General features: G+C 41.1%; 2 protein-coding genes across 3 annotated transcripts in view; one reads left to right on the top strand and one right to left on the bottom strand.

Moving 5' to 3' along the window:
- The window catches only part of PTER (phosphotriesterase related), a 58,803-nt gene extending 43,237 nt beyond the window's left edge, over nt 1-15,566 (top strand). Inside the window, exons 4-6 of one of the 2 annotated variants that reach the window (XM_072955018.1) lie at nt 7,363-7,503; nt 11,611-11,675; nt 14,725-14,914. In XM_072955018.1, the coding sequence (XP_072811119.1) occupies nt 7,363-7,503; nt 11,611-11,675; nt 14,725-14,768 (250 nt within the window). In that variant the 3' untranslated portion in view covers nt 14,769-14,914. Of the gene's footprint in view, nt 1-7,362; nt 7,504-11,610; nt 11,676-14,724 lie in introns of both variants that reach the window. The other variant, XM_006216764.2, reaches the window with a different exon arrangement.
- Nucleotides 15,567-15,682: 116 nt separating this feature from the next.
- Nucleotides 15,683-25,482, bottom strand: C1QL3 (complement C1q like 3). Its single transcript, XM_072955019.1, has 3 exons — nt 25,153-25,482; nt 24,234-24,900; nt 15,683-18,370 (listed from the first exon to the last, which is right to left on the bottom strand). Exons 2-3 carry the CDS (start codon nt 24,819-24,821, stop codon nt 18,191-18,193), a joined length of 768 nt encoding a protein of 255 aa, XP_072811120.1. The 5' UTR covers nt 24,822-24,900; nt 25,153-25,482; the 3' UTR covers nt 15,683-18,190.
- Nucleotides 25,483-26,614: the final 1,132 nt, after the last annotated feature.

The following is a 26,614-nucleotide window of genomic DNA, read 5'->3' on the forward strand; positions in this document are numbered from 1 at the left end:
CTTTTAAACATTGTATTATAAATATTTAAAAAATCATTTTATGTTATTACATAAATAGTTCTAGGTTAGTTTAGAAATTATTTTAAGTACTTGTTGAAGAAGTTTCATAAAATTATAAAGAATCCCACATGGCACTATCTGTGCAAATATTCATTGATTTTAAATTAAGAAATTCAGAGGGAGATGGAGAGTTTTCTTTGGAATTTCTTTTATGGTAAACAATTAATTATAATAAATCAGTCATTAAAATTCAACATTGTTTTAAATAAATCAGTTATACATAAACATCACCTTATTATTATGTTTTTATTGGGGAGAGGAGAATTATATTTATTTATTTATTCACTTATTTTAATGGAGGTACTGGGGATTGAACCCAGGACCTTGCGCATACTGAGCATGTGCTCTACCATTGGGCTATAGTCTCCCCCCACCATGTGTTTTTAAATTTAAAAAATGTTTTAAATTACTTGGTCAAGTTCGTACATTTTGGCATTGAGTGTATTTTGTGCTTCTGCGTATGTCAGGCCCTGAGCTAGTCCAGTCTCAAAATGGAGCGACCCTCAGGTGCTTGCCCTCCATGCCCAGGAATCCACAGATTGGAAGGGCTGATGAATTCCAACGAAGTCACTGCACAGTGTGATGAAAAGTACACTAACCTAGGGGTTGGAATCCCTGGGTTCTTGATCACTTAAAAGACCCAAGCTTTAGTTTCTACTTTTATGCAATCATGTTAATATGCAGCATAATTGTTACACCAGTTCCTTATGAGTTTCAGAACCTGCCCATTTAACGATGCCAACATCTAATCAGCTGCCCACGACAGGCCCTTGATTCTCTGTCTTCACTGCTGTCACTATGGGGACGGTGTCCCATGGCTTACTCAACCTGTTTGCCCTACTCTGGTCAAGGACAGCCTCATTTGCCCAGATGTCAGTCTAAATTCCTCTCTCGTCTGCACCTCAACATAATAAAATCTGTCTACCACACTAAGATCTCCAAATAAAACCCTTCCTATCCATTCCTCTGTCGTTAACTTAATTCACATCCTCATTGTCACCTGAACTGTTGTAATTGTCTCCATACAGGAATCACTTCCTTAGCTTTGCTCCCCAATCAAGCCTCCAAGTTGCCACCATTTGGATCTTTCCAGAACAAATACGATTACCTTCCTCCACCCTGATTTACAATCCTGCCATGGTTCTACTTCACCTTCAGCACAAAATCCAAACATCTTGATCATCTGGTCCCCACCCATCTCTCTACTTCATCTCCCACCATATCTAGTGCACACACAGAATCTGGGCTAAAGCCACAATGACTGTGACTCTGAGTATCCTGTGCTGAGTGTTCTTACATGCTTTTCACACAGCCTACCCCCCACCTCCACTGTAAAGACCCTATTCTCCCATCTACTAGGCAGAGTCTTTCTTCAAAATGCATCTCATTGGAAAGTTTTCTTCTCTATGAAGCTTTTCTTAACTGAGCCGAGCAGTGTTTGATATCTCCTTCTTTGTGTCAGTCCAGTTCCTAGTAGTACATTCTCACACTCAGTAAGGTCTGAAAAGCAAGTATTTCTTTCCATGCCTCTTCCCTAATGGACACTAAACTTCTTGAAGAATGGGACTCTGTATTGTTTTCCCAGCTCATACTTCATAGTAAGTAGATGATCAACAATTTCATATTAGATGGATGGATGGTGGGTGGATGGACGGATGGATAGAAGGATGGATGGATAGATGGAAGGATAGATGCATCTCCCCTCATGTACTTTAGCTCTGATACATTACAGTCTTATCTTCCACGAACAATAAGCTCTTTTGACCTCTCAGCAGTTGTTCTTCTGGACTGTCCATCTCTCACCCAACATTTGAAACCCACCAACCCATAATTTTCTTCAAGATTCAACTCAAATGAGTCTCCTCTTTCATTATTCTTTCATAATACTTTGTAAGTATTTGTACTATAAAAAGCTTTCAACACATTTCAACACGTTTAATTGCAATTATTCATTTAACTATCTATCTCCTTCCCTAGACTTTAAGTTCTTTGAGACAGCAGCTTACATTTCTTATTCATATCAGTATTCCCAGCACAAAGTAGGTGATAGTACAAGACAGTAGATGTTTGCTGAATTCGTTCACAAAGGTGTACTTGAATGTATGAGATAAAATAATGTACTTGCGAGTTCTCTGAAACACTAAAAGCCCAGGACAAACGTTACATAATGTTATCATCTTGATCACACCCACGAGCCATGGTCTTTCCTTTGCTTCATAGTTCCTTCTACCTAGGTGGTTCACCTTGTCTAAATTATCAGTTCACACAGACTTCCTTGCTCCCACTCAGAGTGCATTTTGACATTAAACTAAACCCCTCAGCTCTTGGATAAGATCTAGAATATAAAAAAGTTTGAAAAACAGAATCAACTGTCTCGCATTTTAGTACCAGTCTTAAAACGCTAGTAAGTGATAACTGTGTTCTGAAAATGAAGATAGCCAAACCGTGTTAGGTGACCACTTTCTTAGCTAATAGCAATATGTTTGTCATAAATTTATGCCTGTTTCCTTACACAGAGAGAATCTGTTTACTGGTTGAGGAGCAAAAGTGTAAAACATGCAACTGAAGAAATGATATAATATGAATGACAAGAACAAATACTTGATACAAAAGTGTCATCTTCCTCTTGGGAAATCCCAGGATATTTTACAAATGACATTGCAATTAGTTTATCCCATTTGAAGAAGGAAATTTCTGCAGTGTGAAATGCAAATGGTCCTCTGCATCTCACAATCACCTCACTGACTATTTAGTGCAAGAAGTTAAAAATACCTACCTTAAAGTTTGGGGAAGGTCGGGATAAGAAAGAATATCATTATTCATGGATATGGAGTTGGAATGAGGAAAACCGGCTGAGGCTGACACCTTCTCTCTAGTAAGAAGTGCTATGAGATCACTGATGACTGGGAGGGGCAGGACCTCTGTTAAGCCTCATCTGAAATGCGTCAAGCAGAGTACATTTTCCCATGGTACCCTTGTGACATCTGGGGTCAGTCCTTTCTCCAAGTGAAAAAAAGTCACATGCACAAATGCAACTTCAGTAGCATCTTGACAGTCCCTGGAAGTCATCCAGCTGATTGTCTATCAGTTTAATGTGGTTGTCACCTTGTTAGACATTCATGGTGCAGGGTGCTCTGAGATGCCTTTGTGATGGGGTGTATTTCTCCATAGGTAAGTGCTGACGTAAGGAGCAGAGCCACTGTGCTGGGTGGATGCTCTCATCACAAAAGGGGCAGCAGGGTCAAAGAACATGGCTTCTGAAGACACACACAGTCTGTGTTTATTCACCACTCCTCATTTGGGAAGTTGCAATTTCCAAACTTTCCTGAGATGTAGTTCCTTCATCTGTAAAATGGGGATGATCACACTTTCATCATGCAGTTTTTGTAAGGATTAAAGGAGCTATAGGGCTGTTTTAAATGCCTGAGGATTATTAAGTGTTTTATTTTCTTGCGCACCTACCTCTCCCATCCAACCCCCTCATTAATATCTAAAATCGAACTCTATTTTTTTTCCAGGGCTTTCCTCCAAAAAGTATGTAGGATCACTGACACTATTTTTTTCCCATGGATTTTACACTGTGCTTCCTCCTTCAATAAGGAGAGTTTAATAAGGTGAACTCAATTCTTAGCTGTCCTCACACTAATTAATGTTCAGTTATCTAGAGTGTCATATCATCAAAAGTCACTAAGAATAATATATATCTCTCAGCTTTTTAATGACAGCAAATTTGTCTGCCTCCTTTTTTAAAATGCATTTTCCATCAGCTTAATTGCTTCTTTTCTGAAATCTTCTCCCCTTACACCATGAAATTTTTAAGAGAGCTTTACAGAGGGGCCATTTCCTTCAAAGGCACACTCCTTTCTATGTGCTGTTCTATTCTACAGAATAAGAATTTCCAGGGATTACTTTTGGGCATATGTAGATGAATCTTACTTGATATGTAAGTCTTCCTCTAGAAAGAGATCTCTACCCATGGTGACGTTCTTCAGATAACGTTTACCATATAGGCAGAATTTATATATAATTGACTTCTGGAGAGCCAGATGCCTACATTCCCCATTCCTCTCTGAGATGAGGCTTCTGTAAGCCTCACATCCAGAGAGATCATGCAGGGCTTCATGGACCACTGTAAGACCTTGGCTTTCTCTCTGGGGGAAATGGGGAGCTATTGGTGGGTTGTGAGCAGAGGAGAGACTTGATGTGACTTATGTGTGAAGGTAGACTTTGGTTGCCACATTTAAATAGACTGTAGTAGAGCAAAAGTAAAGGAGAGTGATTAGGAAGTGGTTTCAGGGATCCTGCGAGAGATGATGATGCTGTTTTGGACCAGGGGGGCAGCAGGTGAGGTGGTGGCATATCCAGATCCTGGTCCTATTTTGAAAGTCAAGCCAAAAGTTTATCCCAATGGGCTAGATGTAGAGCAAGATCAAGAAAACAGTCAAGGATAAGTCCAAGGTTTTTGGCCTGAGCAGGGGATGGGAAGAGCTGTTATCAACTGAGGTAGGAAGGGTGCTGGAGCAGCTGGTCTGGGGTGGGACATGAGGGGTTTAGTTCAAGGCATGCTAAGCATGAGTTGTCTCTTAGGCATACAAGTAAGGATGGCTAGCAGGCTATTAGATGTGCAAGTCTGAGCTTCAGAAGACATGACCTTATCACAGAAGACCCTTAACATGTGCCCCTTAATATCTGTAAGAGGTTTAGAGCAATGTCAGTCTCCTTGTGAGAAAGTAAGCAACAGTCGTGATTAATATAGTTCCTTCTCCTCTGAACATATCATTAGAAATAAAAATTGTAGAATAGATAAACAAGATTACACTGTATAGCACAGGGAAATATACAAAAATGTTATGATAGCTCACAGAGAAAAAAATGTGACAATGAGCGTGTATATGTCCATGAATGACTGAAAAATTGTGCTGAACACGAATTTGACACAACATTGTCAAGTGATTATAAATCAATAAAAAATGTTAAAAAAAAAGAAATATTCAAAATAACTGTAGAGGTCAAATCTTGTCTACTTTGAGCTAGTGACTGAAGACCTCCACAAAATAATCCTTTCTTACGTTTTGGGTAAATTCCTCACTTTTCAAATGCAGTTTGAGGGTGCTATAGGGAAGGAATTACATTTCAAAATAAAAATATTTAAAAACACGATGTACACACACAGTCCATGTAATTCTGGAAAATGTCTTTTGAGAATAAAATATTTAGCAACAGAAGTCATACAGCATAATGGTTAAGACAGCAGATTCCAGCCTTGAAATGAATTTACTCTCTAGCACATCACCTTGAGTGAGCATCTAATCTCTACACCCCAGTTTCCTCATCTGTAAAACTGAAGCCAGATGGGACTATGGAGAATATTAGATGAGATAATAAATATAAAGCACTTAGTGCAATGCCAGACACATAGTAAGTTTTTATATTTGTAGGCTATGATGATGATGGTGATAAGCAACTTTACTTTTTGTTTTCAACTGGAGCTAAGACTAAAGATTTTCCTATAGTTTTTTCATTTACCATGGATTTTTCAATGAATATACATACTTACTATATCACTTAAAGTTTAGAAAACTTAGTCTCAAGGCATTTAGGCCAAAAGGAGAAAAAAAGACACTGAAATCAGTAGTTAAGAGTCTGGTCCCACCTGTTATTGGTGCCTGTGTTCCTTTCTTGACTCCCCAGCCAGCCCACCCCAGCACTTTGTCGTAATTAACAAATGGAATGAACTGACTCAAAAGGAAAAGTACTAAACTTATCTCTTCCGCCTTATGTTATTTTAATTGTGTGTATTTCGTTTTTGAGCATGGTTCCTTGGGGAAAACAGAGTATGTTTACTATAGAAAAACACATACCCTTTTTAGCCCGGTAATTTTGGAAGCAAAAGTGGTCTCCATGGTAAGAAGATGGGAAAGGAGTAGTATTAATAGACGGTAGCACAGAACTAATGCACATTTTATAGTAAAAAGGAAAGACTTTTTTAGCTTCCCTGCTGAGAACAACATCGTGAATTATATGTTATGCTAAACCGGTAAAAAGAATAAAAAGGAGCCAGCTATACTATGATTGCTTGGCGGGAAAGTCAAGTGCCAACTCCCAGGAAGCGTCCCAGGACAGCAGAATCACCTCGCACACATCACACAGAGGCTTAATTGGTCATCCTAGGGTTTGAAAGAAAGGCTTTGAAAATACTTCTGACCTCTGAGAAGCAGATTTATAGGCTTAGAATAACGATTTAATCTTTGCATCCTGGAGATGCCAAAATAATAGACTGTCAGAGTGGGTAGAAGCCTAGTAAGATGATGATTATCTGACTGATCCCAACTCTTCTCCGGGCCAATTTTGGATCCCAAACAATCGCTTCCTTTCTCAAGGTCCTTAACTCCCTTCACACAATGTTTAATGAGGTATGTTTCCCCCTCACATTTTTTTCCCATATTGTCTCCTGGTAGGGTTTTTTCTTTCTTTCCTGTTTTTCTGTGTGTTTGAATCTCTATGATGATATTTTTGGGGTTAACTTTATGCATCCTTTTTACTTGTTATTGTCTAAATTTCCAGACATAATTCGCTCTTGCTCCAGACTCAACTCTTCTGTCCATACTCTGTACTTAGCCTACATTTTTCTCCTTTTCCTTTCATTTACGTTATCTTATAGTGATTTTTTTTTACCACGATCTCTGTTGAAGTGAGAAGATAGCCATAAAATTATCATAAAATAATAAACACTACTTAAAATATAAGCACAACAGAACATAAATATCTGTAGGTGTATTGCCCCTTTTTTAAAAAAAAAAAGTTGCAATGATATGCACATAAGCTTTGGAATTTATTTTAGAATCACTGGATGATCTTCACAATAAAATCCCATCATCACCTCACCTTGGCTTCATGTTTTATCCAGATTAGTATTATGCCCCTAATTCACGAGACCTAATGCCAAATTTCCTTTGATAGTTTCCATGGTTCACAGCAGTGCCACTAAGGATTTCCCTATGGAACACATCCTGAAGACAATTCTGCAGGAGAATTATAAAATTGTTTTTGAGTAATGGCATCCTAATTAAAATGTCTCTAAGTACTTTAGATGGGAAAACTCCCTTCCGGATGGGCAAATTCCCTGATTCCTGGTAGCAAGTTGAACTTACTATTTTATAGTCACATCTCAAGAGCCAACTCAAAAGATCTTTTACTTGATTTCAACTATATTCCAGTACACAGTGTGCTAAAAACCTTTTAATTTGTCTAGGTGAGAAATAAGTCTTGGCAATAACAGTATGTCTGTCTTATTGTCTCTAGGACTATCCTTGATAAGAAGGAACTGCTGGAGTTTGCTCAGTTTGGCTGTTACTTGGAATATGATCTCTTTGGAACCGAACTTTTTCATTATCAGTTCAACCCGGATATTGACATGCCCAACGATAATAAAAGAATTAAAAGGTAATTATGAAGAAATCTCTCATAGCATTTCCTTTTACCGTTTCTTTCTGATTTTCATATCTGGGTGGGTATTAGCAAAGATTCAGAAAACAGTAAGCAGGCGAAACCAGAGACTTGCAGGGAAAAACACATCCTAGCTATTATGGGGAGAAAATCTCTATATATTATTTCAAGGAGAAAATGAGTCAGCCTAAGTAGGCAAAAGCTTAGCAGAGCCTTAGAAGTTCAGTGCAGATGGGCAGCTGATAAGAAACACAGATAATTCTCAACCCAAGCCATGCCAATAAAAGAACAAAGAACATTTCTCTCTTTTTATTCCTAATGAAGTAAGCTATTTTTTCCCCAGGTTGACCACACCAAAGTCCTAACCTCCTGCAATGAGTTTTTGAAATGCTTTGTTAAAAATATTTACCAAAGAGGCGATTACAGCTTAAATGCTATAAGTATAATGTCTAAAGGCCAAACATCATATAAAATCTAACCTCTCAAAATTAACCAGTATTTTGGGGGTGAAAGTAAATAATTGTACAAGTCATTCTCTGCAACCAAGGAGAAAATTTGGGGAGTCAAGGCTGGATGGCTACCTGGTTTCTCCTGGTGATATGAAGACTGAATGCATCAAGTTAGGGAATCTGGGAGGAGAAATATGTTTGGGATTGACAAGGATGATTTTAGTTTGGGAATATAGTGTTGCTATCCAGTGGGGCCCTTGGATAAGGGTGTGAAGCTCAGGACAGAGATTTGGGCATAAATCTAGACACTGTTGGTTTGCATGTGACAACTGGAAGCATGGGAATGAATAAAATCACTCAGAGAAGGGAATGAATAAAAACTCAGAGAAGAGAATGAGGACAGAGCTCTGGTGACCACCAACGTTTAAGTGATGAACTCAGAAACAGACGTTCAGAGATGGGTTGAAAACTTTTCAAAATGTTAAGAATATCAGGGAAATGCACTGTTAGGAAAGTTTGTGGAGAAGAATACTTAAAGCAGAAAGGCTTGAACACTTGTAACAGGAGGCAGATAACAAGGGAGATAAAGACTGAAAAGTATCCATTGGCGCAGTTCCACTCCTGGGCATATATCTGGAGAAAACTCTAATTCAAAAAGACACGTGCACCCAATTGTTCACAACAGCGCTATTTATAGTAGCCAAGACATGGAAGCAACATAAGTATCCATCAACAGCTGAATGGATAGACGCTGGATAGACGCTAGAGAAACGAGAAAACCATAATTAGAAATGTGGTAACTACAAGGAGCTGCAAGAAAATAAACATGAAGATGTAGAAAAAAAAAAAAAGGACATTAAAATCCTAAAAAGTGGGAAAGGGGAGCACGAAAATAGAGACTTTTTTTCTCTCACTTTTTTTTCTTTTTTCTATTTTTTTCCTTCATTCTTTTTAGGATGTGTTTGAGCATACATGACTACCAGTCTACAGCAAACAGATATAGTGAGAGGTAAACATACTTGAAAAATAAGGTAACCACAAATCAAAAGCATACAACAGAGTCACAAAACCCAAAAAGAAACCAAGCTAATACAAAAGAAAATTATCAAACCAGTAAAATACCATATGATATCACTTAAATGTAGAATCTAAAAAAAAGAAAAAAGAAAAATGAACTTATTCACAAAACAAAAACAGACTCACAGACATAGAAAACAAACTTACGGTTACTGGGGGGGAAGGGGGTGGGAAGGGATAAATCAGGAGTTCAAGATTTGTAGATACTAATATATATAAAATAGATAAACAGCAAGTTCATACTGTTTAGCACAAGGAGCTAAATTCAGTATCTTGTAGTAACCTGTAGTTAAAAAGAATATGAAAACAAATCTACGTTCATGTGTGACTAAAGCATCATACTGTGTACCAGAAATTGACACAACATTGTAAACTGACTATATTTCAATTAAAAAAAAGATGAATGGATAAAGAAAATGTGGTATATGTATATATATATTCCATTATATGTATATATGATGAAATGTATATGTAATGGAATATTATATATAATATAATGAAATACTACTCAGCCACATAAAAGAATGAAATAATGCCATTCACAGCAACATGGATGGACCTAGAGATTATCATACTAAGTGAAGTCAGAGAAAGACAAACATATTATGATATCACTTATATGTAGAATCTAAAATCTGATACAAATGAACTTATAAAACAGAAACAGACTCACAGACATAGGAAACAAACTTATAGTTACCAAAGGGGAAAGCAGCAGGAGTCTGGGATTAACAGATACACACTACTATATATAAAATAGATAACAAGGTCCTACCATCTAGCATAGGGAACTATATTCAATATCTTATAATCTATAATGAAAAAGAATATATGTATGTAATTGAATCATTATGCTGTGCACCATAAATTAATACAACATTGTAAATCAAATATACTTCAGTTTTTTTAAAAAAGTATCCATTGGATTTCACAAGCAAGAAGTTCACATTTCCGAATCAGCAAGTGCAGTCTTGGTGGGAAAGGCCTGAGGGATGAGTAGAAGTGAGGAGGAGGACAGAGACCACAGAGGGTTCTCTTTCAAGAAGCTCGGTAGCAAAGGGAAGCAGGGATATAGGGCTGGAGCTAGAAGACCAGACAGGACCAGAGGAAGGTTTTATTAGGAGTTGAGCAATGTTTATGTGACTGAGAGCAAAAGCAGAGAGATGGACAGAGAGAATGAATCTAGCCAAGTAATGCCTGTTGTACAGGGATGTTCTAGAATGTGTATGAAATAAAGTACACAGCGTTCAGAGGAGTGTCTGGGGTGGAATATGGAAGTGGTCAATGGTAACTTAAAAAAATCTGGACAGATTAGAGATATAGAGCAGGGCTCCTAAGGAGACAAATTGATGGAATCTGGGAAGCCAACAGAAAGTCAGCTGAAAGGAGGTATACTTTCTCCATTTAAATGAAAGGAGGCAAGGCAAACAGTGGGTGAATGCAGATCAATGTCTTGGTGAGAAGAACAGGAAACTGAGGACATAGATCCCCACTATGATCTTTAGTGTCCCCATGAAGGAGACATGGTCATCTCCTGAGAAAGAAAGAATGGATTCAGGGCAGGATGTTGTAGAGGAGGATGAAGGCTGGGAATGGATGTTGAGTGAATGAATACTGACTAAGATACTGACTAAGGACACGTTGTGTGAAAGGCCCTGTTGAGGCTAGAGATCATGACTACATGACTATATATATATTGGCACCAATATGCATGATTTGGTGATTATTTTCCTTAAAAATGTTTTGTTTTGGTAGCAGGACTGAAGAAGTTTTGTGAGTAGAAGTAAAAGATGTAAACAGAGAGCTCAAGATTTGGGACTCTGTCTGAAAAACATGGCTGATATCCGGGAGAATGAGGGAGGAGTTGAGCTGAGAGTCCTGAGGTCCAAGTTGGAGGGAAGAAAGTGCACAGAGAAACGGAGAGATGTATAGGAGTAACACAGCAGGGGCATACACCTGGATGGTTTGATGAAGTGGGTGAATACACAGAGTAGAAGAAGGTGAGCAAAAAAGTAGAAAGATGTAACTCATGGTCAGAGCGGGAAACTGAAGGTTTCAGAGCGGAAGTAGTTTTGCATGATGACAAGCAGCAGAACTGGCTTCTGGGTGTAGAAAACTGGTTGGAATGGGAGTGAGCCAAACCGGAGTAGAGAAGTGATGTCCAGAAAGCGTGAGGCTCAAGGAGCAGGAGGTAACATACGTACACTGGGGCTGAGGGGGAGGTCTTGAGCCAGTGGCCACAGCTGAGACAGCCTTGGGGTCTTTCCCCTGGGAAGTCCATCTTTACATGATGCCTTCTGCTGTCCCTGTGTATTGGCACCCCTCCTGGATGAGCTCATTAACAGCGAAATATGCTTCAAGTTTAATATCATCAGAGAGAGTTAGCCCATCAGTGTTACGGTAGTTACATAAATATGGAGACCCTCAGCGCTGCATAACCAAGCTGCTTTCACTGTCCTGACCAACAGGTCAGCCTTTTGTTGTTGTTGTTGTTACTACTCAGATCAGTTCTTTGACAAACAGATTTATTGTTTCTTGTTTGTCTGTTTTGTTTTATGATTTCGATTTACTTGCGGAGGAGCAGCATTCAATACAGACAAACAGGTTTCCTAAGGGCCCTACCAGCTTGGACCATACTCAGAGGTGAATGTTCTCTGGAATTTAAAATGGGGTGGTGTGATAGATCTTTCTCATCTTTCATGATCTCAAAACCATAATTTCCTGACACACGCCCTCGACACACGTGTTACAGCTCATCTTGGAAATAGCAAGTTTGCTCCCAGGACCTGCTTTCCTTCTCTAAGCGCTTTGTCGCAGTGAGGTGCATTTCTTGCCCCTCTACGCCTTCCACGAGGCTCCCAGACCTTCCGGAATAAGAGAGGGGATCTACAGAGGGCAGTCTATGAAGGCGATATCGGGAAGGATGACCAGCATCTCCTCCAATAGTCCTTCTTAGCACCTTTAGCTAGCAATTCTAGAGCAAGAACTTAATTTTGGTCCATTTTCACGGGGCCAAATGTAAACCTTCTGTATGTATGGAAATACATCAAAAATTACATATATGCACATGTGCATTTGTGCATCTACGTATCCTTAATTCTTCATAAATTAAAACCATGCATTAGGTCACTGGACTCAAGTACAGCTCACGGTAATGACTAAATGGCCTTTTGGGTTGTGCATGTGCCAGTACTTCCTTGTCCCCATATCTTGGGCACTCGAATTTCATCATTCATCAGCAGTCCTTCTCTGAGCCTCAGTCATCTCAAAGCTTTGAAGTACGAGAACAGAGAAGCACTCCTCTGCCTACCTCTGGTTTTCAGCCCCAGAAATTCTGTGTCTAACACCTGTTTTTAATCTTCTGCTCCACTTCTCAAATCTTATTATATTGCTGCCTTTTCACACTTTGTAGTCTCTCTCTAATATTTGTTTGCAAAACACTAACTCATTTGTATTTCTATAATTACTGTTGTTTTCTCATCTGTAGTGGTTCCTGCCTTCTGGCAGCTTCTCTGGATCTACTGTTCTTCTGCACAATAGCACAGCATGAGAGGTGGTCTCTTATTTTAGAAGTGACCAGGCAGTTTTTCTTGATAGTAGGATATAATTAGGTTTCCAGAGCCATCACGTTCTCTTTCTCGTGAGATAACTCATCTCCAGATTCTTGACTTGACGAGTTCTAACGTTTCCCATTTTCAAATGAGTATCCTTCCTTACTATTTCACAAGTCAACATCTTTGTATTTCAGGAGATGACACTGGCCTCTTGAAGGAATTTGTCTATCTCTGCGATATGCCTCTGGAGGAATAAGATAGCGTATGTTTTTTTTTTCATCAAAGGAAAAGAGACAAAAACGTTGAGAAATGCTCAGAAAACAAGCAGGGAAAAGTGTAATCTAAAATTTCCTGTAATGTGACACTCCCTTTCAGTTGTGGATAAAGGTTTGTCACACTTAGTTTTAGCACTGTGTATGCATCTGTTCCAACCTCCTCTTTTTTCATAAATGATCATACAATTGTCTTAGATAATTCCCTTAAGGAGACTTTGTTTCAAAAGTAACTTCAGATCAGAACTTTTGGACATTATACAAATTTTAAAGAGGCAAATAATGCCCTACCCCTATTAAGGGGGCAGGCAGGGGTATGGGGGGTGTCGGAGAAGGGCATTAAGGGGTATAAACTATTAGGTATAAAATAAGCTACAAGGATATATTTAGCAACACAAGGAATATAGTCAATATTTTATAATAACTATAAATATAGTATAACCTTTAAAAATTGTGAATCACTATACTGTACGTCTATAACGTATAATATTGGACATCAACTATACCTCAATAAAAAGAAATAAAGAGGCAAGTAATGACAGTGGCACAAATACCACTCCAGGAACTTTTAGGACACGCCTGGGGCAGATTTCTAGACAGAAAGCCCAGGTTGGCTCTTTTCTGGCATTCCTTTGACCTACAAACACAAGATCTAATCTTCAAGTATGATTTATTTGAAAATGTATGTTCTCAGAGGGCAAGGCTGTGTGCTTGAGTTTTTTGTTGTTTTGTTTTTTTGTTTTTTTTTTTTGGTGTAGTGGTCCACATCTTGCTGACTGTAGTAGCTATTTAAAGATGACTCAGGCACTAGAATGCCCAGAAATGCTATGGAAACAAACTAACAAAAATCACCTTCCAAATAATTAGCCCTTGGAGGAAGGAGCTGTCAGTCCATTTGGGAATCTAGAGACTGACAAGACTAGAGAAAAAATGCCAGAGACCAGGCATTGTCTCCAAGTTGCATCTCCTGCCGTCAGAGACTCATAGAAGTCACGGCAGACACTGCCCAGCATCCAGACACATACAGATGGTGGCTGTCAGGAGGTGACTCACACTACAGATTACAGCAGTTAACGAAGCAAAGAGGATTAGGTGTTTAGACAATAGGCAGGAAGCCGTTCCTTAGTCAACTGACTATACATTTAAAGGAGCAGCCAGTTAGTTGTAGCCATCTTGCTGAAATGGAAGGAACGCAGAGCTGATTTTCATTGGCCAATTTCACCCACTGCTCCGCGACTGCTCCTAAGTCAAAGTTCCCAACAGTTTCAAAGGGACTGATGCAGAGGGACCATAACTGACCTTTTAAAAGTGATTTAACTATCTCAGCATAGGCCCTTCATTTTCAAACCAGCTGATTTTACTGTCAGAATGTTTTACCTGTACAAAGATTCCTTTGGTTTCCCTATTTTAACTACAAATAGTCATTGATTTTATTTGCTAGAAAAAAGGAGAAACAGAGAGAATGAGATCTGAAAAATGGACCCACGAAGAGGGGCATTTTAGAATGGAGAGCTGGGTATGAATCCAGAATACAGTTATTTCATAAAATGCTAAAGTGGCCATTTATTCAAACAGGCACATCCTATTTATTAGAAGCTATCTTGAATGCAGTATTGCCAGGCATGGTCATAAATATCACAGGCTAGAAATTTCTGTGTGCAGGGAACAAGGGTCACGTTCCGACTCGGATGCGGTAATATCTTTATCATCACCACGCAACACGGATTAAGGGTCTCCCAGGACACGTGCCACAGTGGAAGATGGTATCTTTACAACACAGCAGGTTTAGGAGTAAAAAGTTTAAAGCATCCTGAGAACTGTAAATGTGAGACCAACGCCACATCATGAGTGAACGTGTTTTCACAGGGTGCGTCTTCTGGTGGACGAGGGCTATGAAGACCGAATTCTGATGGCCCACGATATACACACGAAACATCGGCTGACAAAATACGGAGGTCACGGCTATTCTCACATATTCACCAACATCGTTCCTAAAATGTTGCTCAGAGGTATAACTGAGGACGCACTTGATAAGATACTGATCGAGAACCCTAAGCGATGGCTCACTTTCAAGTAGGACGAGTGTTACACATTCACACCTGGACTGTAAAGCTTGCAAGGAACGTACAATGAGTTCAAACCCGCCTTGAGCTATTCATCGGAGCCACACAGGACTAATCACAGAGCATTTCCTTTTTATGAGAATGAGAAGGATTCTACCTTCTCAGAAACTGGCCGTTAAGGCTGCACCTTTAGGGAGTTAACTAAGCCTAATTAAGCCCTATTGTTTCTCCTTACCAAAATAAATACAAAGGTCCCGATTTCCAAACAATGATTTATAGTCTATACCCACTTAGTGGAGCTTTGCTTTCTTTTGTTTGGCTTTCTTAATCTATTAGCCACACTCTACTTGAGAAAATTTAAAGTGTTTCTCGTCAAATTACCCCCGTCTGGAGCAATCTAATGTTTCCGGTAATATTGATGATTCTACTAATTACCCTGCTGTTCTTTAATTAATGCGTAATGAATAATATGGCACTTTAAAATAGCTTCTGCAGCAAGGAAAGTTAAATTTTGAGACTTTTTTTTTTTCAAAGGATATTCTACTACAATTACCAATTCAAAATGGTAAAAATATTGTGGGAGGTTGATTATATGCTGGGCACCTATCTATACATACTTATAATAAATCTCTCTTGTTGCCTGTGGCTTTCTGGTATCCATTTTCCTATAAAGTTGGTTGTGTTTCCTAAAATTTGTGTAAGGGGGACATAAACACATAACATAGTACTCAATTATAAAAACCCAATCATAAAATTCAAAATATATTACATAATATAGTTTAATGAATCATTACATTTATAATAACAAAGGCCACAATTTAATTAATAATATATAATGCAAAAAAAAAAAGAGAAATGTTTGCCTTATATATATATTCCCTTTATGTCCTTTACCTTTTGTTTTTCCTTGGGCCTAAACAGAGAAAATAATGCTTATTTATCTGAAGAAAAGGTCAGATCTATTAGAAATGACAGTCTGATTCCAGAGCCGACTCTTTAAAAGGTATCCAGCCCTGATGTTTTCTGTAAATAAAGCCTTTTGTGAAACTCTTAGTTAAAACTCTTAGTTGATGTGCACTGCTGTTTATAAACTAATCTTTTGGTGGAATCTTTCACTATGCTATTTATCACCTAAAAAAAAAAACAACCCAAAACCTCAAACCCTTGTTGCTAATTCCTTTTCGACAAATATATAGTTAAATGGAAGTAAAATCCATTGCAACTCCCTTATGTTATCTTACGTAGTAGAAAGGCCAAACAGAAATAGTCATTATTCTTGATGAACAGGCTAAGTGTTTTTAATCTTTATCAATCATGACAGTTACTCCGACCAAGGTGTTTAAACCGAGCAAACAGCACCTTCAGATGGGAACACCAGGCATAACTCTTTCGGAAAGTTGAGGTTTGCTAAATAAAAAATGGTTCTGTGGATCAAACATGATCAAGCTTTCTGTGTATTAGAACAGAAAGTACCCAAGAGGAATGAGCCAGGAGAACAAAGACTAATTCCTTTAAATGAAAAAATGCAAATGTCCTTTGTCAGTAAAACAGGCAGATTTTGAAATCTCTTGTTTTTCAAATCTACTTGTCAAAGAGTCTTCAAAGGCAACTGAGAATGGAACAGATTTTTCATTGTCATGGGGAAGTTGTCTGGTAATTAGGATATCTCAATAAGAATCTTAAATCTTTTTCTTAAAGAGATGGCTTTTGGCAGTGTCCTTTAACCAGAGAGGAAGGATTTGCACTACTCTCAAAATCTACTTTACAGTCAGCTTCAGATCACCCGAGAAAAAAGAAAAAAACTGATAATTCCACTGCAGGTAATTCACAAACATTGCGAAGGACAACTATTCTTTGTCTCTGCATTGCGAACAGTAACAGTCGGCCACAGGACGCAGCAGAAATATTGATTGGCATCCCGTGATAAAGATAAAGCCATAGGCTTAATTTACAGACATGTGACTTATGGGGCATTTTAACCTAATAAGATTTAATTTTCTGGATAACTCTTAAAAGAGAAGCCATTTAAATTATTTTGCTACTCTCTATATTTTTCATCTTCCAAAATATATTTCAATCCAAAATAAGTCAAATGATTTGTGCATGTTTGTGTGTGAGCATACACATACATTTTTAAAAATTAAATGTTTGGGGATCTACAGCCACTGTGTCAATGGTCTGAAGCCATATATGTATTATATTTCATCTAACACATATATACATACATATATATGTAGCAGGTATTTGTATAAAATATATACACTTTGTTGTCATATTGGTTATACGTGAAATCGTTCATTTTGAAATAACTTCAGGCCATGACTTGTAGTAACTATTTGAAGGCCTTACTTAGTGTCCCCTTGGTGACGCATGCAAATTAAACCTAGGTGCGTTGGGTTATGAATAATCTTGTGTTCCAAAGAAGGCGAAAGCCTCAGTCTGAATTTAACACCAAAGAATAAACTTCTCTGACTTTCCAAGTAAATCTAAACACATTCTGTTGACAAACCAGACACGGGGGATTTTCTAAATACCACACATAATTACACATTTTCACACTTAGAGGGTCATCCTATGATACAATTTCAGTCTCCATTTTTTTTTTTAAAGACTATCACCAGAAAAGAGAGGAAAGAAAATTCATAGGAAAAAGAAAATGTGAAAAAATGATCATAGGCTTGGGAATTCCCTCAGATCCAGAAAATTCCAGGTTAAGGCTTGAAGTTGAATCACTCCCAGGTCTAGCTCTAAAGTTAACAAGAGGACAAGGCAAACAATTTCTTTGGGGACAAGCAGCATTATTTCAATTAGACTGTCTCCTGCAGGGTAAAAAATCATTCTTCCCACAATATGAATGGACTCCGAGTATCGTAATAAGCAAGTAAACTCACAAGAACCAAAGCTGACACATGGATAAAAGCGGCAAGATCACAGTACACCAAAGTATCATAGATATTGAAGAAATAATTCCGTGTCTTAGATTTTTCTATAAAAATTTGTGATCTATATAGGACTTCATTCACATGGACACTAACGATAAGGAGTATTTGCTTTGGCGGTAGTGGATCACACATCTGCTTATCTTGCTTTTAATATTTTTTTTACATGTTTCTGAGTATACAGATGTGAATCAGGTAGCATTTGAATTCCCCACATATACACAACTGAGGTGCCCTGCATCTGGCATCCCCTGGGATCCTCGATTCACTGACGTTAGCCATACGAATCCAGTGTCCAAACTCAGAATCATCAGCTTAGTTTTTGCGTGATCAGTCAGCATAGATAATAAATCCAGAAAATGTGCTGTATTTGTTGTTGTTGCCTCCGTGGGCTTTCCCGCCATCTAATTTGATGTAGACTTCGTCTCCCGGCTCCAAATGGAGAACCACGCTGTTACTCGCATAGTCGTAATTCTGATCAGCGTCTTGCGCTATTGCACTGGCACGCACCTACATGAAGCAGACAAGAGTTAGAATTTGTAAGAGAATTCTCAGGGCTCCCCCCCTCCCCCATTCACACAGCATCGTAAGCAGAGTGGCTGTCAAAGCACAGAATTTAGCACAGGAAAGTACACCTCGGCCTTGAGGCTTTATGAGGATATCTTTGTAAGAGTTTCACTTATGTTATTGGAAAGGAGAAAACAGTGCTTTGTGAGGGTCATTCTAGCAGTCTTTTATTTTTTCTTTTACTGTATGTTGTAAACAATGCATACCAATAATCTGCTCTCTTCCTAAATCACTACTTTTTTTGAATTCCTTGTATCTCTGTGCCCAATGAGTTTTTGAAATGGAAATAATAGTAATTTTTGCATTTTAATTTAAGTCAAGCAGCTATATTCTAACCAGCTGTTTATGAGGACGGAAGTTCAATCCAGACTGCAGTTGGTCCTCATGACTATTAGAAAACTGAAATCCACAGTACGTAAAGACTTGGAGAAATACCACTACTCTACCATACAGGAAGAAAAAAAAGAAGAAATCCTTTTGATTTGGGGCTTCCAAAATCTAAATTCAAGGAAAACCCCCCCGTACCCGAAGCTTAACTCATTTAGACATCTTTGGTTCTATCACTCAAGTTTCCAGAGTTCATTTTCCTATTTGTGTCTTTTTATCACTTCATTGTAATGCACACACTTAAATTATCTAATGTCAACATATCTAAAAGTTATAGAAGGATCTAAATTTCCATGATTTGAAGTCTCAAAAATTTCTAGAATTTTTGAATGATCTCATGGAATACCCTCTTACATTTAGGTGATTCTAAGTGTTTGCTTTGCTTTGAGGATAGATGCTTATAATCCACCCAAGTTGAGCCCGCGATCTCATTAGGGAGCTGACAGACATTTGCAAACAGTCAAATTGCCTATCATATCAAGTAATACAAACATTCTGTCATATCCTCAACTCAAACTAGGCTTCATATCCATTTAGCTATATTTTAATTCTGCCTTGGAAAAAAATTTCTCAATAGGCAGACTTGTACTTGATTTATTGCAGTAAAACATCTACTTTGTGGCTTGTTTCTATTCTACTGTAATGATATTTCCCTGAATAACATAGCAAGTGATTTAGTGGTTTTGTAAACCTGCTCTATGTAATAATGCATGACTTGGGGTACAATATGCTGGATTCTATCACTTGGCAAAATGAGGGAAATGAGACCTAAGCCAAGAATTTCTCTGCCTTTCTTTCAAAATTTAAATGATAGGTTTGCAAATTAAATTTTCATGTGGTACGTTCTCACATTAATGCTGAAATGTTAAAAAAGGAGAAGGCTTTTTGACACTGCTGAACTTGTAAAGTAATTTGAGTAGTAGTTTAAAAATTTCTTTCTGGATATCATATAGCAAAAGGAGAAAAGAAAGGCCTCAAAAGATATAGAATTACTTAACACTGTGCTGACTGGCCACTAATAAACAAAGCAATATACCATGTAATTATACTCAAAAGCAGGCTTTAATGTATACATCAATTTGGTGAGGTGATCTGTTTTGACTATTAAGTAATAATACAATTTAATGTCATAATATTTCCTAAGAATTAATCACAAGCTTGGAGGAGCTGGATGCTCTGATTCATTAATGTCAACTAGTCATTAATTTCCAGAGGGGAAAAAAAAAATTGACAAGAAGAGTAGTACTATTTTCGAACTGACTTTTTTTTTAATGTGTAATTTCTAATGGGTGAGAAAAATTAAAATACAAAAGAAAAATTAGCCATATTAGTAATATATTAATTATCAATCCAGAATATGCTTCTCACCTATTATTAATAACCAGGCACATTTTTATTTTGTGCTTTAGGTTTTTAGTATTAAGTTCCATGGGTATTGTGGTTTAATACTGTTTGCTAAGTGAGGACATTTGGGAACTGGGATTTATTAAAATCACTTGATTTAGAGACAGCAATCTTAAAAATATATATATATATATTTCATATATATGAAATGCATATATATATATGAAATTCAGTTTTTATTCTATAGGGTATAACCACAAGCCCATGGAAATGTGACCATTTTTATTCAGTAGGTGTTACCACGAAAACCTGCAAATGTATGGGTGTGATCCCGCAGACTGGAAGGTTATCCTTACGGTTTTCACATCCTTTGTTGGATAAAGCCAGTGTGGCTGCTTTTTAATGGAAGTGATTCTCTGAGATTTTAACCTATACCATACCATAAGACTCTCCCAATTAAATACCTGCCGCACTCCAGCGTACTCTGCACGATTTTAGTACACCTGCTCACCTGATCGTGCTCTAGAGGTATAATGGGACTTGAAATTTTAAGCTCTGGTATTCAGCCCAGTACCTGCCAACAATTTTCCCTTTGAGCCATCAAACTATTGAGGAAGGTAATGTATCCACCCTGGAGGCTATTTTCGGGTTCCTAAATGTACACTGATTTCAGCATTTTCTCTAAGAATAGGATGGATGCATGCACGCTTTCCTTAGCCTGACATACCCATTTCTACCTAAATGTACTCTAATATCTTTTCATCTTATAAGTTAACTATTTAGATTCTGCTGATCTTTAGTGCACATTTCACAGGCCCTAAAAAGATAACTAATTTGACATTTCACTAATCTTGCTAATAAATGAGTATCAGCCCACAAACTGTCCGTTGTTTCCAGTATCTCTCATGTTCATTGGTGCCACAACTAATAAATTCTCAGTATAAAAATTGGTCTTTAATTATTTTATAGTTCTAGTCTTGAGCCAGTTTTAGTTTTTATTAGTGGCTTATCAGAGTGGTATTATAGTGGCTGGATTCAAACAGCAGTGTTTTTAATTCAGGTTTCCTGCTAAAAGTATACAAACACTTAAATATTTCCCATCTCCATGTAAAGCTATTTGAGTCCAACTTATACCTTTAATATGCACTGTCATGGGCTCTTAACACATGATAAGATCAAATTTCGGTTGATGGTTTCACGGGGGATATGAGAACTGTGGTCCTTTTAGTGCTGTGTTTGTGAGGATGTAATAGGTCATGTTGCCTTCGCATTATCTGATTAGTGAGGGTTTATCATTAGAGACAATATTTATGGCAACATTTGCTAATTTAATTAATTGCGACTGATGTTCTCATAATTTCATTTTCATTGTACTTCTGTGGAATCATAAACAAAAGGTTAAGTGGCGCATTAGGTTAATTTACTGGCCTTTGATGTTTCCATCTGTGATCCTGCATTCAACACAAAGCATAAATAAAGTGGTTCTCATATGTTACGGACCAGGGGCATTCCTCTATCCTAGAGTGAACTGCAATTTTAGTTTAATTTTTTGTGTGTTTCTCAAATCCACTTAATCCATAGAACATCACACTGACATGGATCTCTGAGCTTCTGTTTTATGAAAACAAATTAGGTCAGCTCAGAGGGGGGAAACTGCCATCTAAGAAGTGATCAGACAAGAGCATAATTGAAAATCAAGGATAAACTCTTTACTTAAGATTAATTAAAAAAAGATTTGATAGGATTTCTCACTTGCAACTGCCTGCAGACCAGACTTTACGAAATAGGTCTATTCTAGAGATAAAATTCCTTAACAATAATATTGCAATAGCCCTTTTGCAAAATAGTCCATGCTAAACTAGAAAATCTACTGTATTTGCTTTTCTGAATTACTTGTTGCTCACCTTTTGTAGAAACAGCAGCTTAATAATGCCAATGGGAAGCATTAAAGATTAAAAGGTCAGCTTTTTTGCCTTTTATCCCCCTGAACCTCACAGAATGTACACGCCAGGACAATACAAAGAACTCTACACTCCAAACAAGGAAATAACTTTAAAAACAAAATGTACCTAGAACACATACATGGAATGGTTTTTTTGGAATCTATATCTGGATTCAGGATCAACATTTAATCTAATTTAACGTACCATTCCCTGGCTTTTCATGCAACTGCAATTTCCAGATGCTTAAAGATGTGTGCTTTTATCTCTTGGCTGGTAAAACTGGAATCTTAATTCCATTTGAATGAATACCTCTAAAAACAGTCTCTTCAGCCTGATAGGATTTGCCAGACCTAACCTTTGAGTCAGAAGACAGCCAATTTGTAAATAAATGGGTGCCTCCTTGCTGCCTGCTCAGGGGCTGTTCATAAAACCATTTTGTTAGTGTGACAGAATAGCTCTATTTTGGTACAGTGAGTCATGCCCTCTTTAGCCACTTACCTATAACTATCCCACTACTCTGTAATAATTTTTATATATCTTAATATTATTTTCATGCGTAATAACTGTAATAAACAACCCTGTCAGTGCCTCCTGGTGGCCATTTTCCCCTCTTTTGTTCTACCCGACCTTAGGGTCCCTTAAGATACTTACTTCTGAATTCCTCTAGAAGTGAGAAGTGGTAGGAAGGGGGAGGGACAGGGTATTTTGTCCTTTCTCTTATACATTTAGGATATTCGCCTTTCACCTTGGAAGAATTCTGACACTGAATTGGGTCTTTGGAATAAATTCTGCTTTAATGCTGCTTAACAGAAACCTGGATTATGGCCAGGAAGATCTGCGTTCAAGGGGCAAGTGACCTGAAGCGGGAGAGCCCTTGTGAAATCAAAACCGGCCCCGGCAGGGTCGCGGGTCACTCCCGGCACCACCCAGTAAGCAAAGGTAAAGCCCAAGGACTCAACCCAGACTCCGGGCTGCAGGGCCTCCACCAGCCGCCGCCGGTTCAGCGCGTGCAGAGGGTCTGATGACACTTTCGGGTAATTACAAAAATTATTTTCCTCCTCTGACTAAGAAACCAAACACACCTTGGTTTCACGATGACAGCGAATTTCTCAAGCAAACGGGAAAGTGGCTCCGACCTAACACTGCAGATCCGTGGCCCCTGTGGCAGGGCCGACCCACTCAGGGGAGCAAGTCCTCCGGCCGGCCGGCTGAGGGCTAGTCGGAGGCTTTTTCACAGTCAAAGCCAAGGCCTTTGTTGAGAGCAAAAGGCTGGGTTGAAAAGACCCTCACGCAGGCGCCCGGGGGCTCCCTGGCGGTGAAGCCCATGGTCCCGGGGCTGGGCTCGGCCCCCCGGCCTCCTGGCCACCTGCCTGTGCGTCCTGCTGCTCCAGCCAGTGGAGTTTGGGTTCTGCGTTTGGGCGCGTGTTTTACGGCGCAAACCCACAAGCCTCAACTTTTCCCTTTGTTGTCAGTACTCATTAGCTCTCCCCCTTCTTCGGCTTAAATCTAAACCGGAGTCTGCATCTCGAGTTTGACTGTATGTTCGTTTCCCCGACCTGGGACGCCACAGGGGCCTTGCGACCGCCGGACCCGTGGTCCTGCCTTGGCGGCCCTGGACGCGCCCCGCCTGGACTCACTGCTTCGCGCCTCTTCTTCTTCCCTTGGGCCTCTGTTTTCCTCCCCCGGGTCCCGGCCTTTCTTCCCCGGATTTGTCACTCTGGCACGCCCATTCCTGGCTCCCCCAGCCCTCCCATTCCCCGCAAAGCCTGACACAGACTCCACACTGCTGAGGATCCCGCAGCCCGGGGTCGCCTTCTGCTCGGGACACCCCGCGGTGCACAAGCTGTCCAGGGGACCGAACTCCCGGCTTCCCGCCCCTCCGGGGTCGCGCGCACCTAGTGCAGGTTCCTGGGATCAGGAACCACTCTCTCCAGGCCGCCCGGCGCCGTTTGGCGTAGGACCCCCGCCTCTCCTGGGTGGAACGGCGTCCCCCCCTCGCTCGTGGCTCCCGAGAGCCAAGCTGCCGCGCCCTTCCTCCTCGGGCTCCCACCCTCATTTCCGGGGTCTCCTCCCTCTCGCCTGCACCTTCCCGCGCTCTCTCCCCGCCCTCCCCGCTGCCTGCCCGCACTCACCTGGTTGTTTTTGCAGAGATCAGCCCACATGCTGGTGCCATCACCTCCGCGCATCAGGACGTGGTAGGTGAAGAAGTAGATGCCTGGGATAGAGCAGGTGAACTTGCCCGTGGTGGGATCGTAGTGGTTACCGAGGTTGGTGACCACGTCGTCGAACTTGAGCACCTCGTAGCCTTCGTGCTGCCGCTTGAGGCCGGCGTAGAAGGCGATCTTGGGCACCGTGCTGTAGGTGGCGGCGCTGATGGCCCCGGCTGCGTTCAGGCCGGGCGCCCCGGGCGGGCCCGGCAGGCCTTGGCGGCCGGGGTCGCCCTTTTCGCCCGGGGGGCCCACGGGGCCCGGCGGCCCGGGCTCACCCGGGGGCCCCCGCGGGCCCGCCTTCCCCGGCCTGCCGGCCTCGCCTTTGGGGCCCTGGATGAAGGTGGGCAGGGACTGCATGAGGCCGCGGTCGGGCGTGGCGGCCGTGCTGGGCGCCTTGGTGCCCCCGTAGGGGTCGCAGACCATGCGGCAGGTGCCCAGCATCTCGTAGTGCGCCGACGTGCCGGCCGAGCTCACCAGCACCGGGATGAGGATGACCAGCAGCAGCACCATCACCACCCCCAGCGCCCCGGCGGCGATCAGGCGCCTCCTGCTGCCCACCAGCCGGCTCAGCGCGGGGCGATCCTCTTGTCTGCTTTTGGACAAAATTTTGAAGGTTGGGCGGGGACCTCCTCAGAGCCGAAAACAACCCCCTGCGAACCCCAAGTCCCCTGGGCGGGCGCGCGCCGGCCGCTCCTCGCCTGCTCTCGCTCCCCCCGCTGAGGCTGCGGCTGGGGAGGGAGCTCGGACGCCGAGTGACTTGAGCTGAAGTCCCGAGCTGGGGGTGGGGGCGGGGGGAGGGGAGCGCAGGGCGCCCTCTCGCCTCCCGCGAGCCCCTTCGCACCTGTGGCTGCCGCGGGCGCCGGCGCGGCCACCCGGAGGGCAGAGCAGCCGCCGCCTCTCGCGCTCGCCCAGGGCCGCTCACACTTTTATGTCGCCGCCGCCGCCGCCGCCTGCGATCGACTTTTCCGTTTTTGCCGACTGCGCCAGTTCGCACCAACTTTCCGTCTGAAGTTGCCTTTTTCTGCCTCCTCTTCTTTCGCTCGCTGGGATCGCCCTTGTGCCTTTTCCCCCCCTCTTTCCCTCCTTAGCAACCACCAGGACTCTAATAGATGCGCACCCCCAAAACCTCGCGCCGGCCGCGCGAGCTCGGGCCAGGCGCCCCCCGGGTGCGCGGAGCGGCGGCTCTGGGCACGGGCGGCTCGGCGAGGCTCCGGGCTGGAGCGGCGGAGCTGGCGAGCAGCGGCGAGCGCCTCACGGCCGGGAGCGGAGCGAGAGAGAGACTGAACGCAGAATTCTGCCTGGGTACCACCTGCCAGGAGAAGAGGAGGCTGACAAACGCGCGCCGGAGCAATTTATAGGCACCCAAGGCGCAGAGGAAGGGGAGCCGCTTTGGCATCTCATTGCGGCATCTGCTCTGCTCATCCCACTCAAAGAGAGTTTGGCATTACTCTGACAATGTGGGATTTTTTTTTTTCTCGGCCTCTCTTTTTTCCCCCTCTCTGCACATGGATGAACAGTGAGATCCCGAACACTCCCTTGCTGAACCCAGGCGATGGCAGCGCTCTCGCTGGACATATGGGGAGGGGAGGGGGGGGAGACAGATGTGCGGTGGCCTTCAGAACTCAAGAGTCACACCTAAGTCCCCCACTTCCCCACTGCCTGCAGCCCCAGTTGGAGGGTGGAGTTGAAGGTTGAAAGGAGGGTGGTTGGACTGACATTATTTCTCTAATGGCTCACCCACAATCAGCGTTTCAGGTGTGGTGTTTTGTTTTATTTTTTTCAAAATGCCACTTTTAACATAAGGAGGGCCCTTTAGAATTTTCCAGATGGTAGATGTGATTTTTTTAACCTTATGGTTTTCCTCTCCAGCCTTCCAAAATGAAATAAGATGTTACCCAGAGAACAGTAAGGTGTGTTGAAAAGGCAAAGGATGGTTCTCAAAGATTTTAAATGAACCTGCCCACCGCACAAAGGCGGGGTAGGGGTGGTTCTTTCTACAAACGCTGCAAATGGTGAGTTTATACCTACTTACTCTATTCACAGGCTTACAATTCTAGTAACCTTTTAGGAGATTCAGCCATTGGACCTAAGTTGCATCTACTTACAGGTATTTCTCACGCATGAAAAATAATTCCTTGTCAAGATGCCCTCAAAAGTCTTCGAATAAAGCAAGCAGCGTTCACAAAAGTACTGGGCAAGGTCTTTTTCCTAAGATACGGGAAGAGTCCTGTAAGCTCCAAAGCACATTTCCTGCGTGTACGTTATGGGGAGAGGGGGGAAATTGGCAAACTGTGAAAAAGAAG

This window comes from Vicugna pacos, chromosome 35, assembly GCF_048564905.1.
Source record: "Vicugna pacos chromosome 35, VicPac4, whole genome shotgun sequence".
Classification (NCBI taxonomy): Eukaryota; Metazoa; Chordata; class Mammalia; order Artiodactyla; family Camelidae; genus Vicugna; species Vicugna pacos.